Below are 21,526 nucleotides of genomic sequence, written 5' to 3'. Positions count from 1 at the left end.
AGTGTTTAATTCTTTTTAAACCTTTGAGCTACATATTGTTGTTTTTGTTTCTGCTTCAGGTTCCACATTAGAAGAAAGGTGGGATATAAATTAAATGCCTTTTAGCAGAATACTGCAATGGAAATATAGATCTGGAAAATCTTAAGGTTTATATCAAAAAGATTTTAAGTAAAAGGTTAGTACACCTGTTTGTATACAGGAATAATGTTATATGTAATACAGTCCTAACCAGAAACATAGGTTTCTCTTTATCAAATGTATCATAGTACCTGGGGAAACAAACCTAGAAATACAGGATAGTTTTTTTTTAAAAAAATTAACTGAACATGTAGACTATCAACATGATTCAAATATTTGAAAACAGCACATTAAAACATCATGTCAGACTTCAGATCAAAGAAAGCTTTACAAAGCTAGCAAGGGAATAAGGTAATAGTCATGTTTAACGCAGGCAGGAAAAAACACAGAAAGTCCAACTTCCATATCATTAAATGTACTGGAGATATAATTAGGAATAAAATTATGGAGATGTCTGAGCAGGAACTAGACAGTCTACAAGAAATTAGAGAAACAAAGCAGAATGCTGTTTCAGAATATGCACTACTTTAGAACAGCCATGGCTTGACTTTATAACTGTGGAAAAAGAAGAATGTACAATATTTCCCCAATATCAAACACATTATTGTAGCTGTACCAGATATTTCTCCATCTGAAAAAAAATGCAGGAATTTGACTTGTGTAGATTTTGAGGGCAAAAAAGTAGCTTTCAGAGAACATACCATAATTCTTCAACACTAAGACATTGTTGATTGTACGACACACTAATTTCAATACCACTAACAGAAAAAGAGATTTACTTACATATAAAAAGCCCCTGTGATTCTAAGATGCATAAGGAGAAGTGTGTCTTAGAATCAAAGCCACCGTGTGAAATTGGTTAAACCCTTGTGCCGACAGGACTGCTGACTGACAGGACAGGCCAGTGGTTCAAATCCAGGAAGAGAGGGTGAGCTCCCTCTGTCAGCTCCAGCTCATGTGGGGACATGAGAGAAGCCTCCCACAAGGATAGCGAAACATCAAACATCCGGGCGTCCCTTGGGCAACGTCCTTGCAGATAGCCAATTCTCTCACACCAGAAGCGACTTGCAGATTCTCAAGTCGCCCCCGACATGAAAAAAAGAAAAAAACAAGAAATAGGGGAATAGAACAACTGGAGATTGACAAACTTTGGTAATCTAATTGTTAATAGAGTACCCAAGGGCACAATGGTTAGATAATAGGGAGACAACAAATAAAGATGGAAATCACCTTAAGCTGGTGTGAAAAGTGTTTGGGTAATAATGTAAAAAGTGGTAAACCTGTCACTTATGATGATGATGTTTATTTACATCTTTTTTTCTCTTTCCGTAAGGAGCCTCAAAGCAGCTACACACACTTACCACTTTTCTGTTGTGATTCCCAACAAGTGAAATGAGTTTTCAGAAATAAAGAGCCTTCAAATGGCATATAGAAATGATCTTGATCATGAAGAAGATTGAGACTTAGCAGAGAACTGTTTATTCTAATGTTTTCCGTTCCAGCAAATGTGCTATGCAGCAATTTATTTTTATTCATACCTTTTCTGATGCAGCGTGTGGCATGTTCTTTAGCATGTTTCTCCTGCAGTTGCTCTAGCAAAAAATGGACTTCAATGTCAAGAAGTAAATACAAGTATGAAAGTTAGGAAAATTAAGTTCAAAATTTAATTTGAGAAAATTAATGTTTAAATAAACTTTAAATTTAAATAGGCATGATTAAGATTTTCAACTTCATAACAGCAATTCAAACACAGAATTAAAATATTATTTCAACAGAATTAGAGCCTTTCACATTTAAAAAAAATAGTATGTTACATGGTACCTTCAAGTTCTAGTATTTAAATACAACAGCATTCATTTCCCACACAATTGTGAAGCAATCCAGCCTTGTTCCAAACTGCTGCTTTCTATAAGTGGATTTGTTTAATATTCAATACCCAATAATCATCAATTGGAGTTTATGGCTTATTTTATCACAGCAATGGCTGGGATTTTTAAATGTTGTTCAAGTTGCGTTTATATAATAGTTTATTGATGGTTGGCATTTTGCACTAATTTTTTGTTTCATCTTAATTTGATATGTTATGTATTTTGCTTATATTATCTAATACGTTTCATGGTTGTAAGCTGCTCCGAGTCCTTTTTTGGGAGATGGGGCGGGGTATAAAGATTTATTAATATTATTTAATCTCCCAGAAGCCAATGCATGTCCTTGCTTTGTTTGAAAGGGTGAAGGAGAAGAATTTAAATTAAAAAGTACTCCAGCAGAAAGAAGCCACCTCTATGATCAAATACCATTTCTGAAGTACACCCACAATACCAGAAATAAAAAGTTGCAATTCTATCTGTGATGGGAAAGTTCCCACAGTATTTCTCCAAATCAAACATCATCATCTTCGATTGACATATCCAGTTCTCTTTGTTGAACTACTAATTCTTCTTGGGAAATTTTATCTGGTTCACAAGAGGATGAACAAAAGCCAGGGATTAAAGATGGTTCACACGACATTTGGAAGACACTTCCATTGCCTTTGTATGAGTCATTGGGTACCGCAGAAACAGTGGTCTAGATGGAAAGGAAAGCCAAAGTTGCTTCAAGTGACCAGACTAAAACAACTTAAATACTTTAATATAAACAAGCAGAAGAATACACCTACAGTTTTGTACTACTAAGATACGCTCAAACTTCTTTATCCACGGATTCTGCATCTACAGATTCCAACATCAAGGACTTGAAAATATGCCCCTCTCTCCCCCCGCCTCTAAAAAAAACCATAAAAGCAAACCTTGAGTCTTTGCTATAGAGGACACAATTTTGCTATGCCATTTTATTTAATGAGACATGTGTCCCGTGGATTTTGGGATTTTCAGGAGGTCCTAGAATCAAGTCCCAGCTGATACCTAACATTCACTATACATCATTTCACCCATGAGTGTGCTGACAGATTGGCCTCACTTTTACACCTACAAATCACAGAAATGCTGTGCCTCACCTAACAATAATAATGTCAATACAAGGCACATGTGATAAATCCAACCTTAGCAGAATACAAGAAAAAAATGGCAAATCTTTAATATATCCTACAGACCTCTTGCTGCCTTTCCACACACTCATAACTCCATGGGTTTTACATGAAAAACACATGATCTAAATCTTGACATGAGTGGCTGCTAAACTTTATTTAATGTCTTGCTTTTTTCTCAGGAAGGGATCCAAAGCTGTTTGCAACCATCTTATATTTATTTGAACGCTCCTTAAGTCTGAGGTAATACAATCCATGAACAAATTTGTGTGACATTTCTGACTGATTAATGCTACTCAAAAATGCTCATCAGGTAATTATATATTAGCACTAGATGCTTTTTCTGTCTCTTACCGTCTTTAAAGGAGTTGTTGGAACTGTTTTTCCACTGAACCCACTGCTCTCCTTTGGTAAGACATTCTGTAATGCTTTCCTTTTTTTCATGCTGACACTTCTGGGGACAGCATTAACATGTTCTGCTTGCTGACAAACCAGGGCAGAGCCAAAGACTTGATTTACAGAAGCCTGTACATTGGCAGGCATCAGTCCTACATGTTGGAGCATAAAGTTCAGAAGTGAAGGGTTTGGGGCTTGAACAGGAGCAGCATGGCTCAAAGTAACAGCTGGACCATTCGCCACGGATACAGTAGCTACCGAAGATGGCACCATTAGGTTCAAAGGTGTAAACTGAAGAGTAGGAAAATTGATTTTTGTAGCGTTAGATTGTACAGGGATACCATCTATAGTAAAGAAGAGGATAAACAAACTATTACAAATAATGGCACTTCTTTGTCATGGGGCAGAACACAGCATTTTGTAGACATGAGCAAGAGAGAGAGAGGCAAGGGGTCACTGGGACAGGATGCTCAAGGGCAGAGCCACCCGAGGAAAAGGTTATGCTTAATCAGGATGAAGGGCCACCATCTTTTTTTCTCTCCTCCAGAAGAGCCTGCCTTTTGCAGGGCCCTGATCCCCAAGAAGGAAGGAAGTCAACAAAGGGAAGGAGGGAGGGAGAAAGTCAAGGAAGGAAGGGAGGAAGGCAAGAAGCAAGTAAGGGAGGCCTGAAGAGAGGGCCGGTAGAAATTTGAACAGGGGCCGCATTTGGCCACCGGGCCGGACTGTGGACATGCCTGCCTTAGACACTGGCAAATGCCTCAGATGTCTAATGGGCACACCTAACTTCCATACATGAAGCCTTCTGCCATTTGTACTTAACAGATGGTAGATGTTAACTCAGGAATACTCCAGTGATATGATCAATAAATACACACCAGCAATAGGCGAACCGTAGGTTTTCTGTTCTTGCTCAGTCTTCTTGCTGCTAGAAACAGTGGTTTCATTCAGAAGCTTTGTAAACTGAGGAAAAGGTATAAGATAACCTGAAGGAAGGCAAGTCTAAAAGAAAGGAAAAAACATACTTTATGTCAAAAGCAATAATAAGTGCTAATAAAATAATATATTTAAACCAGGCAACATTTGTGCTTATCACTCATTCCACTGACCAACATGGTTATAACATGGGTTATAACAGGTTTGTGACTGGATCTTCTTTCCTCTCTTTTTAAAAAAACAAACAAACAATGAATACAATGTGAGATCTTATATGGTTTTCCTGTTTTTAGACCTTAGGGTTCCAAAACAAAAGGCAAAAAAGTAAGTAATAATAAAAATGGTAGATCATCAACAATTAAAACTATTTGTAGAAGGAGAATAACCTCTCAGTTTTTAAATACAACGAACCCTTGATTACTCTATATTGCACTGTTCATCAAGCTACTTGATGCGATTGACTGATAGGTTCCCCATCCCTACCCCCAACCTGGCACACCAGGGATTGGCATTATATTTGTGGTCACTGTCTGCAACTGTTTCTATTTTTCCTTCCAGGAAATTTGCCACACACCTTAACAGCCAATGGCTTGTGAATTGGAGTGAGTTCAGAGACCAACACTTTGAATAGTATTGTTATATGGCATACTTCTGCTTTAATTTTGGAAAACTCTAGTACTGTTTCAGTTCAAAACAGTTTGAAAGAATAACATTCCTAGATCTTTCATGCAATGTTAACTTTTGGTTTTTGGTTTCCTCACTTTTATTTTGTATTAGCAAAGGGAATGTGTTGTGATAGATCAACAGAAGCACTGAAAAAAATTAAAAAGAAAGGATTTTTCTCTATCTTCTTATCAATCCCAATAATCTCAGTTCTCTAGGGGTCAGGATGGGGTGGGGGAGGTGACTGGCTGCCTTTCTCTTTAATAGCCAACCTATGACCTTTAATTCCCCCCCCCCCCGATTTTCATCCCTCCCATGAAGATACACCGTGTGCAAAAAGCAGAAACCAAGGACCGACTTTTTATACACAGAAGGAAGCAGAGCTTCCCCTTTGCTCCAAGTCTTGATATTCAAGATGCTTATCTGGACATGTCAAAGTCTGGGTTTTATACTTTTATATCTGTGCCTTTTGAACACCAAGAACTGGAAATATTCATAAGCATAGAGTTTCACTGATAGATAATATTTCAGAACATTTCCCTGCCCATCACTTTCTCCATTTAAAATGCTTCCTTTCTTCTACTCAGTGTCCTTATTCTCCTACATCTCATGTATTGTTTTAAACTTTTCAAAATCTTTTCCAATGACTATTAAAATATGTAGAATCACTGTAATGCAGCATCTCATTCAGGGTGTACATGCTAAATTTACAAAAGACCTCTCAGTGTTTACAACCCTTTCAGCTGAAGAACATGTTCACCAATGTCATTCTTTTCTGCTCACTAATAAGCCTTTTCCGTCTAAATTACAGGACTGGAGGATGCCGTTCTCATCAGAAGTGAATAGCTTCTTTAAAATCAACATTTTTTTAAAAAAAAAAACCTATGTGTCAATGCCATAGAATCAAGGCACAGATGTTTCAGTTAAGAAGCCTAAGGCTAAAACAGGCATATCTGCAATTAATGACAGATTAGCCAGAAACCAAAACCTCACTGTGCTTAAAGAGGCACTCTACAAACCTGTGGCACCTAGGAATATGTTTTGCAATCCTCTGGGCTATAGCAGTTCTACATCCACAAAGGTTCGCTTTTGAAGAATGAAAGGGCATGAAAACACCTGCAGAAGTGGCAACCCTATTTAAGCTGGGGCAAGAGCAAGCACAACCTGACAATATAACATCTAGTTTCTTCTGATGATGCGTAATTCTTGGCTGGGATTTTAATGAATTGAAAAGTACCAGTTTCCCCTGAAGGCTGACTGAAAAAAAGTTCAGTAATTCACGACTACGTCCAAAAGACAGCCTCTTCCACGGGGGGACCTCAAGATGTTGAGCAACAATGAGATGAAGGTGGTCTACATCACAATCTGGGCTGAAATTACTCCCAGAAAAAGGATACTTAGTCATGGCAGCTATTTGGGGAGCTTTAGGGGTATTCAACAGTTTTAGTTTTAACAGTATATTACTTGGGCCCAGCATTTTCAATTCCTATAATGGGTACAAAGAAAAACAGGCGAACTACAGCCCTTCAGATGTTAGATTGCACTTCCCAGCAATGTCCAAAATTGGTTATGTTGGTTTGGACTGGCTACAGTTCAACATCTGGTGGGCCATATTTTGTTCACCCTTGCAAATAATCAAGGGTCTCTTTCTGCCAAAAGGACAAATTTTATTTCAAAGATGTTGCTATGAAAAGACTTCCACTGGTGGTACAGACACAAATAAGAGGAACAAAAATTAAGTATATTTCAGCTCTAAGCTCTTGTTCCTAGCAACTAAGCCTCTGGGGAGGTTATGTGTAAGTGCTTTCAATTTACTTGTTAATTTATGGTGACCATATATTTTATTGAGCTTTGTGCAGAAATAAAGTAGAGAGAATTTGCTATTACTGATGACGCCATTACTGCAGGAAAAAAAATGTTAAAAGTGCAGACAATAGTATAGGTTGCTCTGCTCTAGTTCACAGGACTCCTTAATCAGATTGTTAGAGTACACCATTTAAGAATTACTAGTCTAATGATATCCAAAGATTTTGAGTTGTTTGCATCCATTTAGGAGGAAAATAAAAAATATTAGAAGGGTACAACTAATGTGGAAAGGGGAAACACACTTTAACAAACATTACCTGAAGTCCATCCTGATGCTCCAGCTCTTCATTCTTACATTTTTTAATGGGAGTATCCTCCAGCACCGATTCACACATTTTGAAACATTTCCCAGATATCAAGTCATCTCTTCTGCCTTCTTGCTCCTTGGCCAGGCCAAAGCTTTGTTCTTTGGAACTGGCATCACCTGCTGCTAAGTTAATGTCACTGTCTTCAATACACTTTTTTTCAGGGATCAATTGTGAACTGGTCTCCACAGAATTCATTGCCATCACATTGGTACAGGGAAAGGGCTGTACTGAGAAACCTCGACTGTGTGCAGTCACTATCTGTGTTTGGGAAGGCGGGAAATACAACACATATGGCACATTGGAATGGACATGAGTTAGCATTGCTGGTGATCCTGAACTGGGGATCAGAGGAAGAATCTCATCCTGAGATGGTTTGGGCTTCAAACAACTGCCAGGGGGAGGACCCAGACAGCCTGGCAAAGTATAGTGTTCCAGTTTCATTTCCATCTTTTTGAGATCTCTAAGGAAAGAAATCCAATGTTAGAATACTTTGATCTGATTTTTTTTCTTTTCAAATAAAGCAAAACTAAGCGGAACTGACTTTACTAATTCAAAAAGAAATAAGGCAGAGCATTACAAAATATTCGTACACCACTTTAATAAAAGTTCATACGTTGTCCTTTGTAACTGACAATAACAATTAATTATCTGATTTTTATTCTGGACAAAAACAGCCATTGATGTATTTCTAATTTTAATAGCTGCCTTAACGTACTGCATTGTGTTTAGAAACATACCTTGATTGTTCATCTAACTGCTGTTTGCATATTGCTGCAAGTTGTGCCATCTTGCTTGGAAGAGATGATGCAATTTGACCTTTTGGACGAAAGTTAAAAATGGAAAGACTTTACTGTAATTACACTATTTGTATAGCTTAAAGCTGAGTAACTCATAGCCCATAAAGCATTCTCTTAGCCTCTTTCGAACAATAGCTAGTAGAGTTTGTATTTTAACAGTTCCATACTTGTGTTTTTCTTAATGGGGCTGCTTGGAGCAGAACGGATCTTCCTCTGATCAATCTGCATTGTTTTTGCCGTTTTTATTAAGGATGGATGCCTCGTGAAGCCTTGCTTGCTTCTAGTAGGGAACAGATTCTTGGAACAATTCTCTTTGGAAGATTTCCCTTTCTCAGGATGAGATGAAATAATCATTGCAGTTGTTGGTACAGGCTGTGTACCTAGAAATCAATCATATAGAAGATGTAATATATTTTAGCAGTGTACTAGGTTATTAACTACTAAGCTATTAATCCTTTTTGGGAAAGAGATTGGGAAAGTGTTTATGATAGGAGAAAAGTCATCTGTCTTCTATTCAACTGAAGATCTCTGGGGAAAGTTCTAGTTGGTATACCTTGAAGTCTTGCTAAAATCTTGCTGCTCTGTGGGACATAGAGATGTCCTGGGCAATGGACACAATCATGTCTAAATGCTGTCTTCTGCCAAACAGATCTCTCACTGATTTACACTTTTAAACTGAGAGCAATAAGGCAAGCCAAGATAGGTAGAACACAAACAGAGGAAGACTCATGATGCATCAGAGTCAGAGATCATTACGAAAATACACAGGAAGGTTTCTTTTCCACTACCACTATACGAATTCACTATCATTCACTTGAGAAGTTGTAAGCAATTTGTGATTTTTTGTAACTGCCTGGAATTCTACAATATAACTATCATACTTATACGGACAAAAGGCCAAACTTAATGATCTTGGTCCAATTAAAACAGCTCAACCAGTAGAATAATTTGTATGGGAGACATTCAACTGCTGAAGCTGAGGTTGTAGACAAGATAGCGGATAAGTCTGGCTAACTACCTGTAGACTTGACTCTTGCCTGTCTATCATGGCTGATCATGTTTACAGAAATAATTTCCAATTGGATCAAGATTGTTCCCTGAGGATGACAGTGGCTTCCTTCAAAGTGGCAATGATTTAGCCACTGTTAAACAAATCTAAGCCAGCCCCAGGGAAAAAGGCTAGGAACTAGCACTTTCTTCCTTGCAAGTTGTTACCAGGCAACTTCAGGCACTCTGAAGTAAACTAATTTTTTAGACTGATTTGAGGATTGACAGGAGTGAGGTCTTATAACTAAAGCTGTTTTGGTTGTCATGTAAAAAAGTCACTTTGAAGATGACCTTTGAGGACTGCAACCCTGTCACTATCTTCTTATCCCTTTAGACACAACTACCTTGGTATCCTTCTGGACAGCTCAAACAGGTATAATAGCTAGAGACGCACCCTTGCAGTGCTTCTATTTTTACTTGGTTGGTGTTCTGGAAAGCAGTTATGAGGATTTCTGCTCTCATCTCCCCATTGTCCCCAACAGTTTTTAAGTACAGACAGCCCCCAAGTTACGAACATGATAGGTTCTGTAGGTTTGTTCTTAAGTTGAATTTGTATGTAAGCAAGAACAGGTACCTTTTTCAGTGTAACTCCAGCCAACAGTGGCTCTTTCCTTCTCCCACTCCTTCCACTCATACACATATCATCTTTCTTTCCCAGTGACATCACAGAGGGCCACTTCACCTAGCAACAGCCTTTGTACAAACATACTCTCTCTCTCTCACACACACACACGTACGTGTGTGTGTGTTGCATCATTGTTCAGCATTGGGTATAGGGCAGCACAGAAATACTATTACAGTAGAATCTCGCTTATCTAACGTTCTGTATTATCCAGCGCAGTCTGCCCTTTAGTAGTCAATGTTTTTGTAGTCAATGTTTTCAATACATTGCAATGTTTTGGTGCTAAATTCGTAAATACAGTCATTACTACATAACGTTTACTGTGTACTGAACTGCCTTTTCTGTCGATTTGTTGTAAAACATGTTTTGATGCTTAATTTTTAAAATCATAGCGTAATTTGACATTTAATAGGCTTTTCCTTAATTCCTCCTGATTATCCAACATTTTCGCTTATCCAACATTCTGCTGGCCCATTTATGTTGGATAACTGAGATTCTACTGTAATAAATAAAAGAATTATCACATCACTAATATCTATTCATCTATATCTATTTTGGTGAATTCCTGCTTCTTACCCCAACATCTGAAAAAATATTTGAGAGGGATTAAGTTAATATTTGTCATGATGAATAACTTGCTAATATATTAACAGGTTTTTTTTTTAAAAAAGAGCTTTACTACTGAAATTAGATATAATCCACAGTACTAAAGCAATAATTAACTTACCCTGAGTATCTGAAAAAATATCTGGTCCTGTCCATTTAAACGCTGGTTTGCGGCTCTTGTCTTCTGAAATGTGAACCTTCTTGATAAGTTCAAGGCTACTAAGAACATTAGCAATATCATACAGTCTCCGGATTTTAGCTGAAATAAGTTATAGAAACAATGTAAATACATGGGTATTACCGTTGTTAAACAAAACCTCTGTCTTGATTAATCTTTTCCTCCTAAATGCTATTTCACACATGCAGAACAGCGAAAACATTGTGTTTCTTGAATCCATCAGAGAAAAATTTATGAGCAGTCCAGTGTGTACATTAACAATTATTAATCATTTGTTCAATATTTTAAATGATCTCTTCCAATATGCCTTATCCAAAATGTTTGGGATCCAACGTATTTGGATTTTTGAATACCCATATTTGCATATATGTACATCAAGAGCTGAAGACAGGACCAAAATTTAAACATGGAATTTACACTTTAAATACATTAAATACTGACTTCTTTAACCAAATGACCTAATGTGCAGAGCCAATTCCATCACAATGAGCAGGAGCACCCCACCCCACTTTAAAAAGCCAGACAAACAGAAGTTTCACTTACTTTTAAATTTGCTTTTATCTAAATATTCCATGTGGTCTTCCCCAATCAACATTTTAGCAGCAACCTCAAGGCTCACAACATGGTGAGATGATACAAGAAAAAGCATCACAAATTTCTGACTCATTACTCTTAAAGATTTGTCTTTACGCTTGTTTACTGAAGCTGTGTAATGAGCAAATGAAAAAGCTAGTTAACAAGTGTGAAATAAGAAATTGTTCTATGTCTCCTAAGGTTTGGGCCACTAAAGACTACTGCTGTGCAACCCTGAACTATTTCATTGCAGTCTAGTTTGAACTAACAACACACAAGTGTTTATGTGTATTTATGCATATGTGTATATGTGACCTCAGGTTGCCTGCTGACTTATGGCAATTCCAGTACTGATCCATTAATTAGATTGGCATAAGTACAGTAAACATGATATTGAGTATTTTTGTTCTTAGAATGATGCACATATATTACATCTGGATTTAGTAAAATATATTTTACTAACACTGTAAATAAAATGGGAAATCCCTTGGAGAAAGTACTCACTATTTGCAGATTTCATCAGCACTAGTATTAAAATGATGGATTGTTTTAAAAAATAACTATTTTAAACCTTGTAACCCAAACTTTTTGGAACTAAACAAACTGAACTACAGGAATATGCGTAGTTTCGTATATTAATCCTAGATGGAGACCAAAGTCTTTACCTGTTCGAAACTCCATCCCAGGAAACTCCACAAAGCATATGTCCGTATGATCATTTGGCATGATGTGCTTTGTCACCAACTCAGTTTTCTGACCATCCTTTTCTTGTTCAGATTCTCTTTTTTTAATCAACTCAATTTGGTCTGTATATTTGTTCTCCTCAGCAACTTTTTTCAAAATCTGCAGTGTTCTTTTCAGATTATAACACCCATGCCAAGAATACTTGTTTTTGGCAAGTCGACTCACCATGTGCAGACTTTCCAAGACATTCATTATGTCATAAATACGTCTACGTTCAACATCTGTATGGAAGAAAGAAACTGATGTTATATAATTTTCAAGCTACTTTTCCAATTTATTAGATTTCCAAAGGATAACATTTGGAGGATCTCCTTCTTTGAAGGTCACGATTCCTGAGAACTTTAAGCTGTGTTTGGAAGCAGTGATGAGTTGGCTGCGAGCGAGTAGACTAAAAGTGAATCCCGCAAAAACTGAGATACTCTGGCCCAGCCAGCCACCACAGTTAATCCAGTCACTGCCTGATTTTGATGGGGAAGTTCTGGTTCCGTCTGCTACTGTTAAAAGCCTTGGGGTTGTGTTGGACTCATTGCTGACAATGGAGGCCCAGATCACTGCCATAAGTAAGCAGGCCTTTTTTCATCTTCACCAGGCAAGGAAATTGGCATCCTACCTTTCGACAGAAGCATTGGCAACGGTAATCCATGCAACAGTCACCACTAGGTTGGATTATTGTAACGCCTTATATGCCAGCCTTCCGAAGACAAAAACCCAGAAGATCCGAATGGTCCAAAATGTGGCAGCCAGGCTGCTAGCGGGATCATCTATAAGATCCCATATTACACCGATTCTGAAACAACTGCATTGGCTACCAATAGAACATCAGATCTCTTACAAGATACTGATCCTGACATTTAAAGCTCGAAATGGCCAAGGACCATTATATCTTAGGGACCGCCTCATTCCTTTTTTTCATCAGTGGTCACCTCGATCCTCCCAGGAAAATCTCCTATACGTACAGGGCCCTAGGGAGGTACACCTGGAAGCTACAAGGCGTAGAGTCTTTTCGACCTATGCTCCAATTCTGTGGAACTCACTGCCTCCATATGTTACAGCAATGTTGGAGTTGCAACCTTTTGTAAAAGCGCTCAAGACTTGGCTGTTTGGTTGTGCATTTAAGTAAATCAGATCTAATTTGCCAAATAGTCACTGTTGAATGTTTTTATGTTGAATGTTTTTATATTGTGGAATTATATTTTAAATTGTAAGTTGCTCGGAGCACTCTGGTGGAGAGTGACTAATTAAGAAATAAAGTGAAGTGAAGGTCTTTAAACTTGATAGCAATTTATTGGGAATGTTTTAGTTATGTATTCCTGAATGGTGAGGTCTGGGACTTGATGACTCTTGCAGTCCCTCCCAACTCTTTGATTCTAGTTAAATTGTTTCAGCAATACAATACATGGGTCAAGTTTATAACTTTCTAATCCTAAAAAATTTAATAAGTTATCGATGCCCTCTTGGTCCCTGAGCATCTATACTTTAAGAGGATGTCGCAGATAATAATTTGCTGTAAGAATACCATCTACCTGCTTGCAACCTTCAAAAACAATAAAGGATTGTCTAAGTGGTTTGTAAACAAATCAATGGTGACAGCAATTAGCAGCCATTAATAAACTGAAATCTTCTCTATATCTTGCTATTTACTGCTGGGGCTCATGGGAATATGAAGTCTACAAGACCTGGTGGGCCAATCATTTGCAATCTTGTATCAAATGACCAGATCATGATGCTGGGGAAAATGGAAAGAAAAAGGAAGAGAGGCTGATCAAGGGCAAGATGGATGGACGGTATCCCTGAAGTGACTGGCCTGAACTTGAAGGAACTTTGGGGGGGGGGGGGGCGACGGCCAATAGGGAGCTCTGGCGTGGACTGGTCCATGAGGTCACAAAGAGTTGGAAACAACTATGTGATTGAAGATCAAATGACCAAAACTCTGTTCAGAGGTAAATCCAAGGACAATATTGTGGGATATGTATCTGCAACAAGATTGCTTGTGCAATGTTGTTTAGAATGTTTATCCTTGGGGGAAAAGACAAAGCAAACTGAGACTTTAGCCCATCAACACACCAAATTCCTGAGGACTGGCCAACTTGGCCAGGAATTCTGAACAGTGAGGTCCAAAATATCAAGAGGCTCAAAGGCTAAAAATCATTAATGTATACAGACCACTTTGAATGCTCAACATTCAGTTTGGTGTTCAGTTTCTGCATTCATATTTCACCACTTTTTCTGAACAGTATTCACTGGTGCAACAAGCTTTCTTAAGCCATCTCTGATTTTTTTCAACACACGTCTAGGTCAGTTAAGAAATTGCAGTTTGACAGATTTATCATAATCAAAGATGCTCCTATTCTTTTTGTCTTCTCATGCCCATTCAGCTCCTCTTTTCCTCCTTGTCCTCTGTGTACGTTGAAGTGTTTTTGGTAGTTTAAGTGGCCCCAACAATAGGAAGACCATGACGGAGAGCTGAGGGTTTTGGCACTGGATTGCAGCAACATATCTGCAGCAAATTGTGCAATGTACAAAGCTTGAGCTGGGCAGGAGTGATGCTCTACTCTACCTAATTCTGAGCCTACCTCCAACATACCAGATAAATGACAGCTGCCTCCACAATCCCTTAATAAATAGCATGAAAAGGAAAAGCAGACAAAGCTGCTATACCAACTACTCCCAGCATGTTACAAATACTCGTACATAGCTGGCCACTATAACTGAAATCATAAATGTGGTATTTGATGAAAGAAAAAGCACCATGTCTGGATGCATTTTGGAAGAAACCTTCAGGTTGACCCTAGAAGATTCAAAATGTTTTTGTTTACTTACGTAAGGCTTTCCCAATTTAATTTTTTCAGTTCACATGTTTACATTTTTAGGTTTGAATAAAATGTTTGCTGAAACATGCTCATCTGTAAGAACGAATACCCTATTTTTTCATGTTATCTCTGTCTCTAGTACAGAAATAATGCACAGGAACACATCTATTTTGCTGAGGAATAGATATAGTAGTATTTCCAACAGCATTAAATCCACTCTATGGCTATCAGCCTCCTCCTAGTAGAATCAGATCAAGGAAAAGCTTCATGAGAACCATCACCCCTTTTAATGTTCCCCAACAACAGCAAGAGTATACCTCTGGACAGATAAACCACGAAATCCCAACTGAATGGTCCCCCACTAGGGTCTCCCTCCAGGGGCAAACCAAGAATGGGAACTTGGGAGTCCCTGAAAGACTCAGAAGTGGTGTTGGGAGATCAAAAGACAACCTGGTAAAAGGGAACTACTTAGAAGAATCTTCCACCTTGTGCGACTGTGGAGAAGAACAAACAACTTCACATTTGTATGCTTGCACACAATGCCCTGCCTCATGCACAGAGGAAGAACTGTTTAAAATCAAAAGACAATGCAGTCACCGTTGCCTGTATTTGGTCAAAAATTATTTAGCTGCTTCTGCTCCTTATTTTATCAATTTTATACTTATTTATGCAATGCTTTAGACACTAAATAAATAAAATCAGCATTTAATATTAAGACCATAGCCCCAGACTTACTAAGTTCTTCTGATACTTCATCAAGGCAAATTTCATTGTTTTGAGATGGGTTAGGGTAACAAGGATAGCGAGCTAAAAATTTGTGACACAGCAATCCCAGACTTTTGTCTTTACGGCTTGGTTGGGATTTTTCATATTCATCTCCTGACAAATGTTCCTGCAGAAAGACAAGAGAAAATGCTCTTAAGTTAAAAAAGATATAGTTCGACAGATTTAGCATCCAAATTCGTAATGGATGACCAAGTGACTGTCTCCATAGGCCCTTCCAGACAGGCCCTAGATCCCAAGATCTGATCCCAGGTATTCTGCTTTAAACCCGATTATATAAATCCGCACTGCCAGATAATCTGGGATAAATAGAAAATCTGGGATCAGATCCTGGGATATAGGACCTGTCTGGAAGAGCCCAATGACAGCTGCTAAGCCCCCCAAATAATACAGCTGTCATGCCACATCTGCTGTGCATAAGCTGTTAGTCCTATGTACTAGTTAGACTAGCACTCCACATCTGAGGTCTTGCACAGGAGAGCAGAACAAACCAAGTTGTTGCTTGCTGAAGCAGTTTTCAAAATTTAGTATTAATCAATTCCAAGATCGCTTATGAGGAAAAACAAAACAAAAAAACAACAAAAATACCTCAAAGCTTTCACTTCTGCAGTTTGACAATTTTTTTTCCTGTTCTCGATTTCGAATCTCAGGACTAGCTGCACTGATCAGCATTTTGAGGTTAGCCGTCGGTGTCCATGGATCTCTAGAAGAGACTTCACTAGGCTTCGGTGGTGTTGTCAGGCGGCCAGAAACTGCAGGTTGCATCTCTTCCAAAACTGAACTGGAGGTAGCTGTCCATTTCAGAGGTGTTTGCACTGTGCTTTCACCTGCTTCAAAAGACTGGTTTTCCTAAGTACAAACAAAAAACTGTGAGACTCAAAACCAAAGCAGTTACACATGGAAATAAAGTTGAAGAAAAGCTGTTGTTCTTAATTCTTAATTAACAACTGTCCAGAGGAGGGCGACTAAAATGATTAAGGGTCTGGAGAACAAGCCCTATGAGGAGCGGCTTAAAGAGCTGGGCATGTTTAGCCTGCAGAAGAGAAGGCTGAGAGGAGACATGATAGCCATGTACAAATACGTGAAGGGAAGTCATAGGGAGGAGGGAGCAAGCTTATTTTCTGCTGCCCTGCAGACTAGGACACGGAACAATGGCTTCAAACTACAGGAAAGGAGATTCCACCTGAACATCAGGAAGAACTTCCTCACTGTGAGGGCTGTTTGACAGTGGAATTCTCTCCCCCAGACTGTGGTGGAGGCTCATTCTTTGGAGGCTTTTAAGCAAAGGCTGGATGGCCATCTGTCGAGGGTGCTTTGAATGCGATTTCCTGCTTCTTAGCGGGGGGTTGGACTGGATGGCCCATGAGGTCTCTTCCAACTCTACTATTCTATGATTCTATGCTGTGTTATCATGCACATCTCTGTGAACTATTTTTCCTTTTCCTTTTCTTATAGTAAAGGGCGCCTTGTAATTTTGTTAGACAAACTCTGCCTAGATCAAATGATACTGAAATTATGGGTACTGTGTATAAAATTACAGATGCACTTTTGTTTCTAATTATTTCAGGGTCCACCACTTTACCAATAACTTGCCATCAAATAGTTATGAAGAGTTCTTCATCAGCTCCCTGTTTTATATTAAAAATTGAAGTATAACTCTTGGTAAAACAGATAAAACTAAAAGCATAACAATAGCTTAATTCCCTTAAGCATTAGGAAGAATTTCCTAACAAAGATCTATTTGACAGACTGTTTCACAGGATGGTGGGCTCTCCTACGTTGGAGATTTTTAAGCAGACTGAATGGCCATCTTTCAGGAATGTTTTAATTGTAGATATCTGCACTGAAAAGACAATGAATAAGATGGCCCTTAGGCAGCTTTCCAAATTTATAACTTTATTTCTATGTGGACATTTCTGGCCTATATCCTTCAATATAAAAAAAACTAAATGAGAGAACAACAGAGTCAAAACAATCTCAAATATGTTACCTTGTCTTCAGTATTCATTTTGTTTCATGTAGTTTTCCTCTTATTTGTATTTGCTTCTAAATACTACAAGGAATATGTTTAGGTAACAGTTTTAGCATTCTGAGAGAGAAAAAGACATACAAAACAAATTTAGTTGGCATCAATGCCTTTAACAAGAGGAAGATATTAGAATAAAGTAAAAGACATAATTTTACTGCAGTTATTGAAATGAATTTGTCTGGGGAAACAAAAGGTAATGTAACAATTCATTCGTTCAGTGGGCAAACATACAACACAACTGAAAATATGTTTATTCAGAGCTGTGTCCCATCAAGTCTACAAGTCTTCTTCAGTAAATAGCATTCAGCTCAAATAGTTTGTGGGAGACAATAAAATAACTGCTGTTAAAAGAGTGTGTCTACATGGCACATTGTCTCATTTAATTAGTTTAAATTACAATATTGTTTGCTTCCCAAGCTTTTCTTAGGTATATACGAATTACAATTGTTGTGTAAAGGTCTCCCATTATTAAATACTATTGGATTTCAAGGACACTAACGCCATTTGCAAGGGGAGACAATCTCTAAAGCATATTTCTAGTAGTCTCAATTAAGACAATTTTCATTCATCCCTTTGATTAATCTCCAGCAGCAAAATAGCAAGGTCAGCATTAAGAAGAATAGTAAAAAGGACAAACAGGTCAATGTCTAGAAATCATTTTGTATATAGTGTCACAGTGAATAGTGACAAATCATATACTCTATTACCTGCCTTCAGGTAGCAGCACCAGATTCAACCAAAATTTTCCAAGGTAGGCAACCCCAAAAGTTTGAGGATTGGAGTCCTACGCCACTCTGAATATTATCCTCCCAACAATCCAGTGCAAAGGTGATAATTCCATACCAAACAAAGAAAGCTACTTGCTCAGCAAGCTGAGTAACTTTATGCTTATTTGTGCAACTAGCAAAAGGGTGAAGGGGAGCATTGTGGAGCAAGAACACATATTTTGTGTAGTTTCTGACTAGCAAAATAAACCTCATTTTATTCAACTGGCTGGGGCTGTGATACTTTTAGCTAAACTGTATATGCTAGTTTGGTGACTTTAAAAGGGACAAGTAAGTATAAAAACAAGCCACACTCTTCAGCAGTACTTATTTAGATAATGAATCTGGTCAACATGGCCAACACCCTATTAGAAATCTATCCATTTCAGTTATATTTCTTACTGTCAGGGAGCATTTTGTGCCTTTTTGGTGTGACAGATGCCAAAATGACTAAACTGAGATTGTCATACTTTAGGCATATCATGAAAAAAACACAATTCACTAGAAAAGACAATAATGCTTGGTGAGATACAATGGAGTCTCGCTTATCCAACATAAACGGCCTGGCAGAATGCTGGATAAGTGAAAATGCTGGATAATAAGGAAGGATTAAGGAAATGCCTATTAAACATCGAATTACATTATGATTTTACAAATTAAGCACCAAAACATCATGTTTTACAACAAATTGACAGAAAAAGCAGTTCAATACACAGTAATGTTATGTAGTAATTACTGTATTTACGAATTTAGCAGCAAAACATCGCAATGTATTGAAAACATTGACTACTAAAATATTGACTACAAATAAAGATAGAATTGCATAAAATGAATTTACAGTAACAACTTTGTCGGAGATTAAATCTGTAAAAAGTTCAGTCCTGGCTGCCTAGAGAAAGAGTTGTGGCTTCGGGCAGGAGGCAGACTGCGTTGGATAATCCAGAATGTTGGATAAGCAAAGACTGGATAAGCGAGACTCTACTGTAGTAGGAAAATTGGAAGACCGCAATACAGGTGAATCAATTCAACAAAAGAAGCCAAGGAGACCCTGTGTATGAAAGTATTTATTTATCTGTGGAATGTCCAGGGTGGTAGAAAGAACTCTTGTCTGTTTGAGGCAAGTGTGAATGTTCCAATTGGCCACCATGATTAGCACTGAATAGCCTTGCAGCTTCAAGGTCTGGCTGCTTACTGCCCGGGAGAAAACTTTGTTGGGAGGTGTTAGCTGGCCCTGACCTCCCAAAAAAGGGTTCCCCAAGGCAGCAAGCAGTCAGGCTTTGAAGGTGCAAGGGCAGCCAATGCTAATCAAGCTGGCCAATCGCATCATTAGCACTTTCCTCAGGCAAACAAGAGTTCTTTCTCTCACCCGACATTCCATAAATATATAAACCTCCCTTGCCTAGTTTCCAACAGACCTCACAACCTCTGAGGAGGCCTGCCATAGATGTGGGCGAAATGTCAGGAGAGAATGCTGTGAGTTTTCTAGACCATACAACCTAGAAAACTCACAGCAACCCAGCCTTTGACGATACATTAACACAGATTCCCTTGCATTTGTACAAAAGAGAAGAGGCATTAGAGCTGACAGGAGGCTGTTAGGAATTGTGGGAGTTGAAGTCCAAAACACCTGGAGGGAGGGTCCAAGTTTGCCCATGCCTGCCATAGCATAACCAAGTCCTATGCAAATGATTTTTCGAAAAGGTGTCAGAGGAAGCCTCTGAATTCCACAACTGTGGTCTCAACACTCAACCAGACCCACGCTGGGGGCCGCGTCCTCCCCTTTCTCCCCCACAGACACAACTTCTCCATCACTTTCGAGGCCTATTCCTCACAGAATGGACACGCAGACCCTTCCTTCCTCCCTCTCACCTTTTCGCGCCCTTCCCTCACAGTCGCGCGACCACCGAACTCCCCCAGCTGCGCGCACTCCCGCCGCGCGCCTTCGAAGGGGCGGGGCTCAGCTCCTCCTTCCAGGGCACGTTCCTCACACACGGCGCATCTAATTGGCTCCTCATGGAGCCAGGGGGCGGAGCCTTCCCGGGTTCCTGTTTAAAACGTTTGGCGCCTGGCACAAGACAGAGTATTTGGGAGGGGAAAAGAGCTCAGGGAAGACTAAGCCAATCAGAGTCCAGATGTTTTCTCTCGCCAACCAATCGCTGCTCGCTCACGTTCTCTGGGGAGGGAGGGGCAGTGCGCGCTGATTTGAGAGTTTGGCGCCACGGAGGCTCCTAGGAGCGGTTGCTAATCAGCGCCTAAATACACCAAAGGCGCTGGCTCCGATCTGATCTTGGAAGCTAAGCAGGGCCGGCCCTGGTTGGCACTTGGATGGGAGACCGCCAACGTCAGAGGAAGGAACTGGCCGAAGCCTCACTGGGTATTCCTTGCCTAAAAATAATCCTATGGAATGTATGGGATCAACAGGCAATCTTGAAGGCACAAATATTGTACTTCAAAAACTGTGGTGCCATAGTGCTATAACTGTATAGGGTGAACTCCTTTGTGTATAGATGCAGGCCAAAATGGCAACACTTAGATTGGGTTGCTGTGGGTTTTCCTGGCTGTATGGCCATGTTCCAGAAGCATTCTCTCCTGACGTTTTGCCCACATTTATGCCACGCATCCTCAGAGGTTGTGAGGTCTGTTGAAAACTAGGCAGATAAGGTTTATATATCTGTGGAATGTGTTGTTGAAGGCTCACATACCTCACAACCTCTGAGGATGCCTGCCGTAGATGTGGGCGAAACGTCAGGAGAGAATACTTCTGGAACATGGCCATACAGCCCGGAAAACATACAACAACCCTATCTGTGGAATGTCCAGGGTGGGCGAAATAACTTTTCTCTTGTCACCATGATTAGCATTGTAAAACCTTGCAGTTTCAAAGCCTGGCTGATTCCTGCCTGAGGGAATCCTTCGTTGGGAGGAGTTAGCTGGCCCTGATTGTTTCATGTTTGGAATTCCCCTGTTTTAAGAGTGTTGTTTTATATTTACTGTCCTGATTTTAGAGTTTTTTAATACTGGTATCCAGATTTTGTGGACAATTTCAATAGAAAGGAGGAAACCATGGAGATGAACCAATCTTACCGTGTATCAAAAATAACTCAACAACAACAGAGAACATTAAGAAGTATATTGAGAAAAACCTCTCATTGTAGGAAACTTTTATAGTCTCAAGATTTACCATAATATTTATTTTTGTATAGTATTCTTTCACATCTAATACAGAGTTCTGCATGAAGGGTCTCCTACCTTTTTCTGTGTCCTGCGGGAATGTGATATAATCAGTCCTTTAATGGTATTTTCTATT

General features: G+C 39.0%; 1 protein-coding gene across 2 annotated transcripts; it reads right to left on the bottom strand.

Annotated features, from left to right (window-relative positions):
* Positions 1–741: 741 nt before the first annotated feature.
* Positions 742–20,237, bottom strand: e2f8 (E2F transcription factor 8). 2 transcript variants are annotated; one of them, XM_008106299.3, is made up of 13 exons: positions 20,089–20,236; positions 17,417–17,515; positions 16,015–16,275; positions 15,379–15,535; positions 11,755–12,054; positions 11,060–11,221; positions 10,460–10,597; positions 8,231–8,443; positions 8,004–8,082; positions 7,216–7,726; positions 4,372–4,495; positions 3,455–3,840; positions 742–2,643 (listed from the first exon to the last, which is right to left on the bottom strand). In XM_008106299.3, exons 2-13 carry the CDS (start codon positions 17,432–17,434, stop codon positions 2,458–2,460), a joined length of 2,535 nt encoding a protein of 844 aa, XP_008104506.2. In that variant the 5' UTR covers positions 17,435–17,515; positions 20,089–20,236; the 3' UTR covers positions 742–2,457. The 2 variants fall into 2 exon arrangements, with proteins under 2 accessions (XP_008104506.2, XP_016848216.2); XM_016992727.2 differs by lacking the exon at positions 11,060–11,221 and having other exon boundaries at positions 20,089–20,237.
* Between the last annotated feature and the right edge of the window lie 1,289 nt (positions 20,238–21,526).

This window comes from Anolis carolinensis, chromosome 1 (genome assembly GCF_035594765.1).
Source record: "Anolis carolinensis isolate JA03-04 chromosome 1, rAnoCar3.1.pri, whole genome shotgun sequence".
NCBI lineage: Eukaryota > Metazoa > Chordata > Lepidosauria > Squamata > Dactyloidae > Anolis > Anolis carolinensis.
The sequence above is the reverse complement of the archived record's forward strand: the minus strand, read 5'-3'. Positions and strand labels throughout refer to the sequence as shown.

Coding starts and splice junctions, on each gene's coding strand:
- e2f8 (XM_008106299.3), bottom strand. Junction 11,222..11,754: donor TGGGATGGAGTTTCGAACAG/GTAAAGACTTTG, acceptor CTCATTACACAG/CTTCAGTAAACAAGCGTAAA. Junction 2,644..3,454: donor CAACAACTCCTTTAAAGACG/GTAAGAGACAGA, acceptor CTTTCCATCTAG/ACCACTGTTTCTGCGGTACC.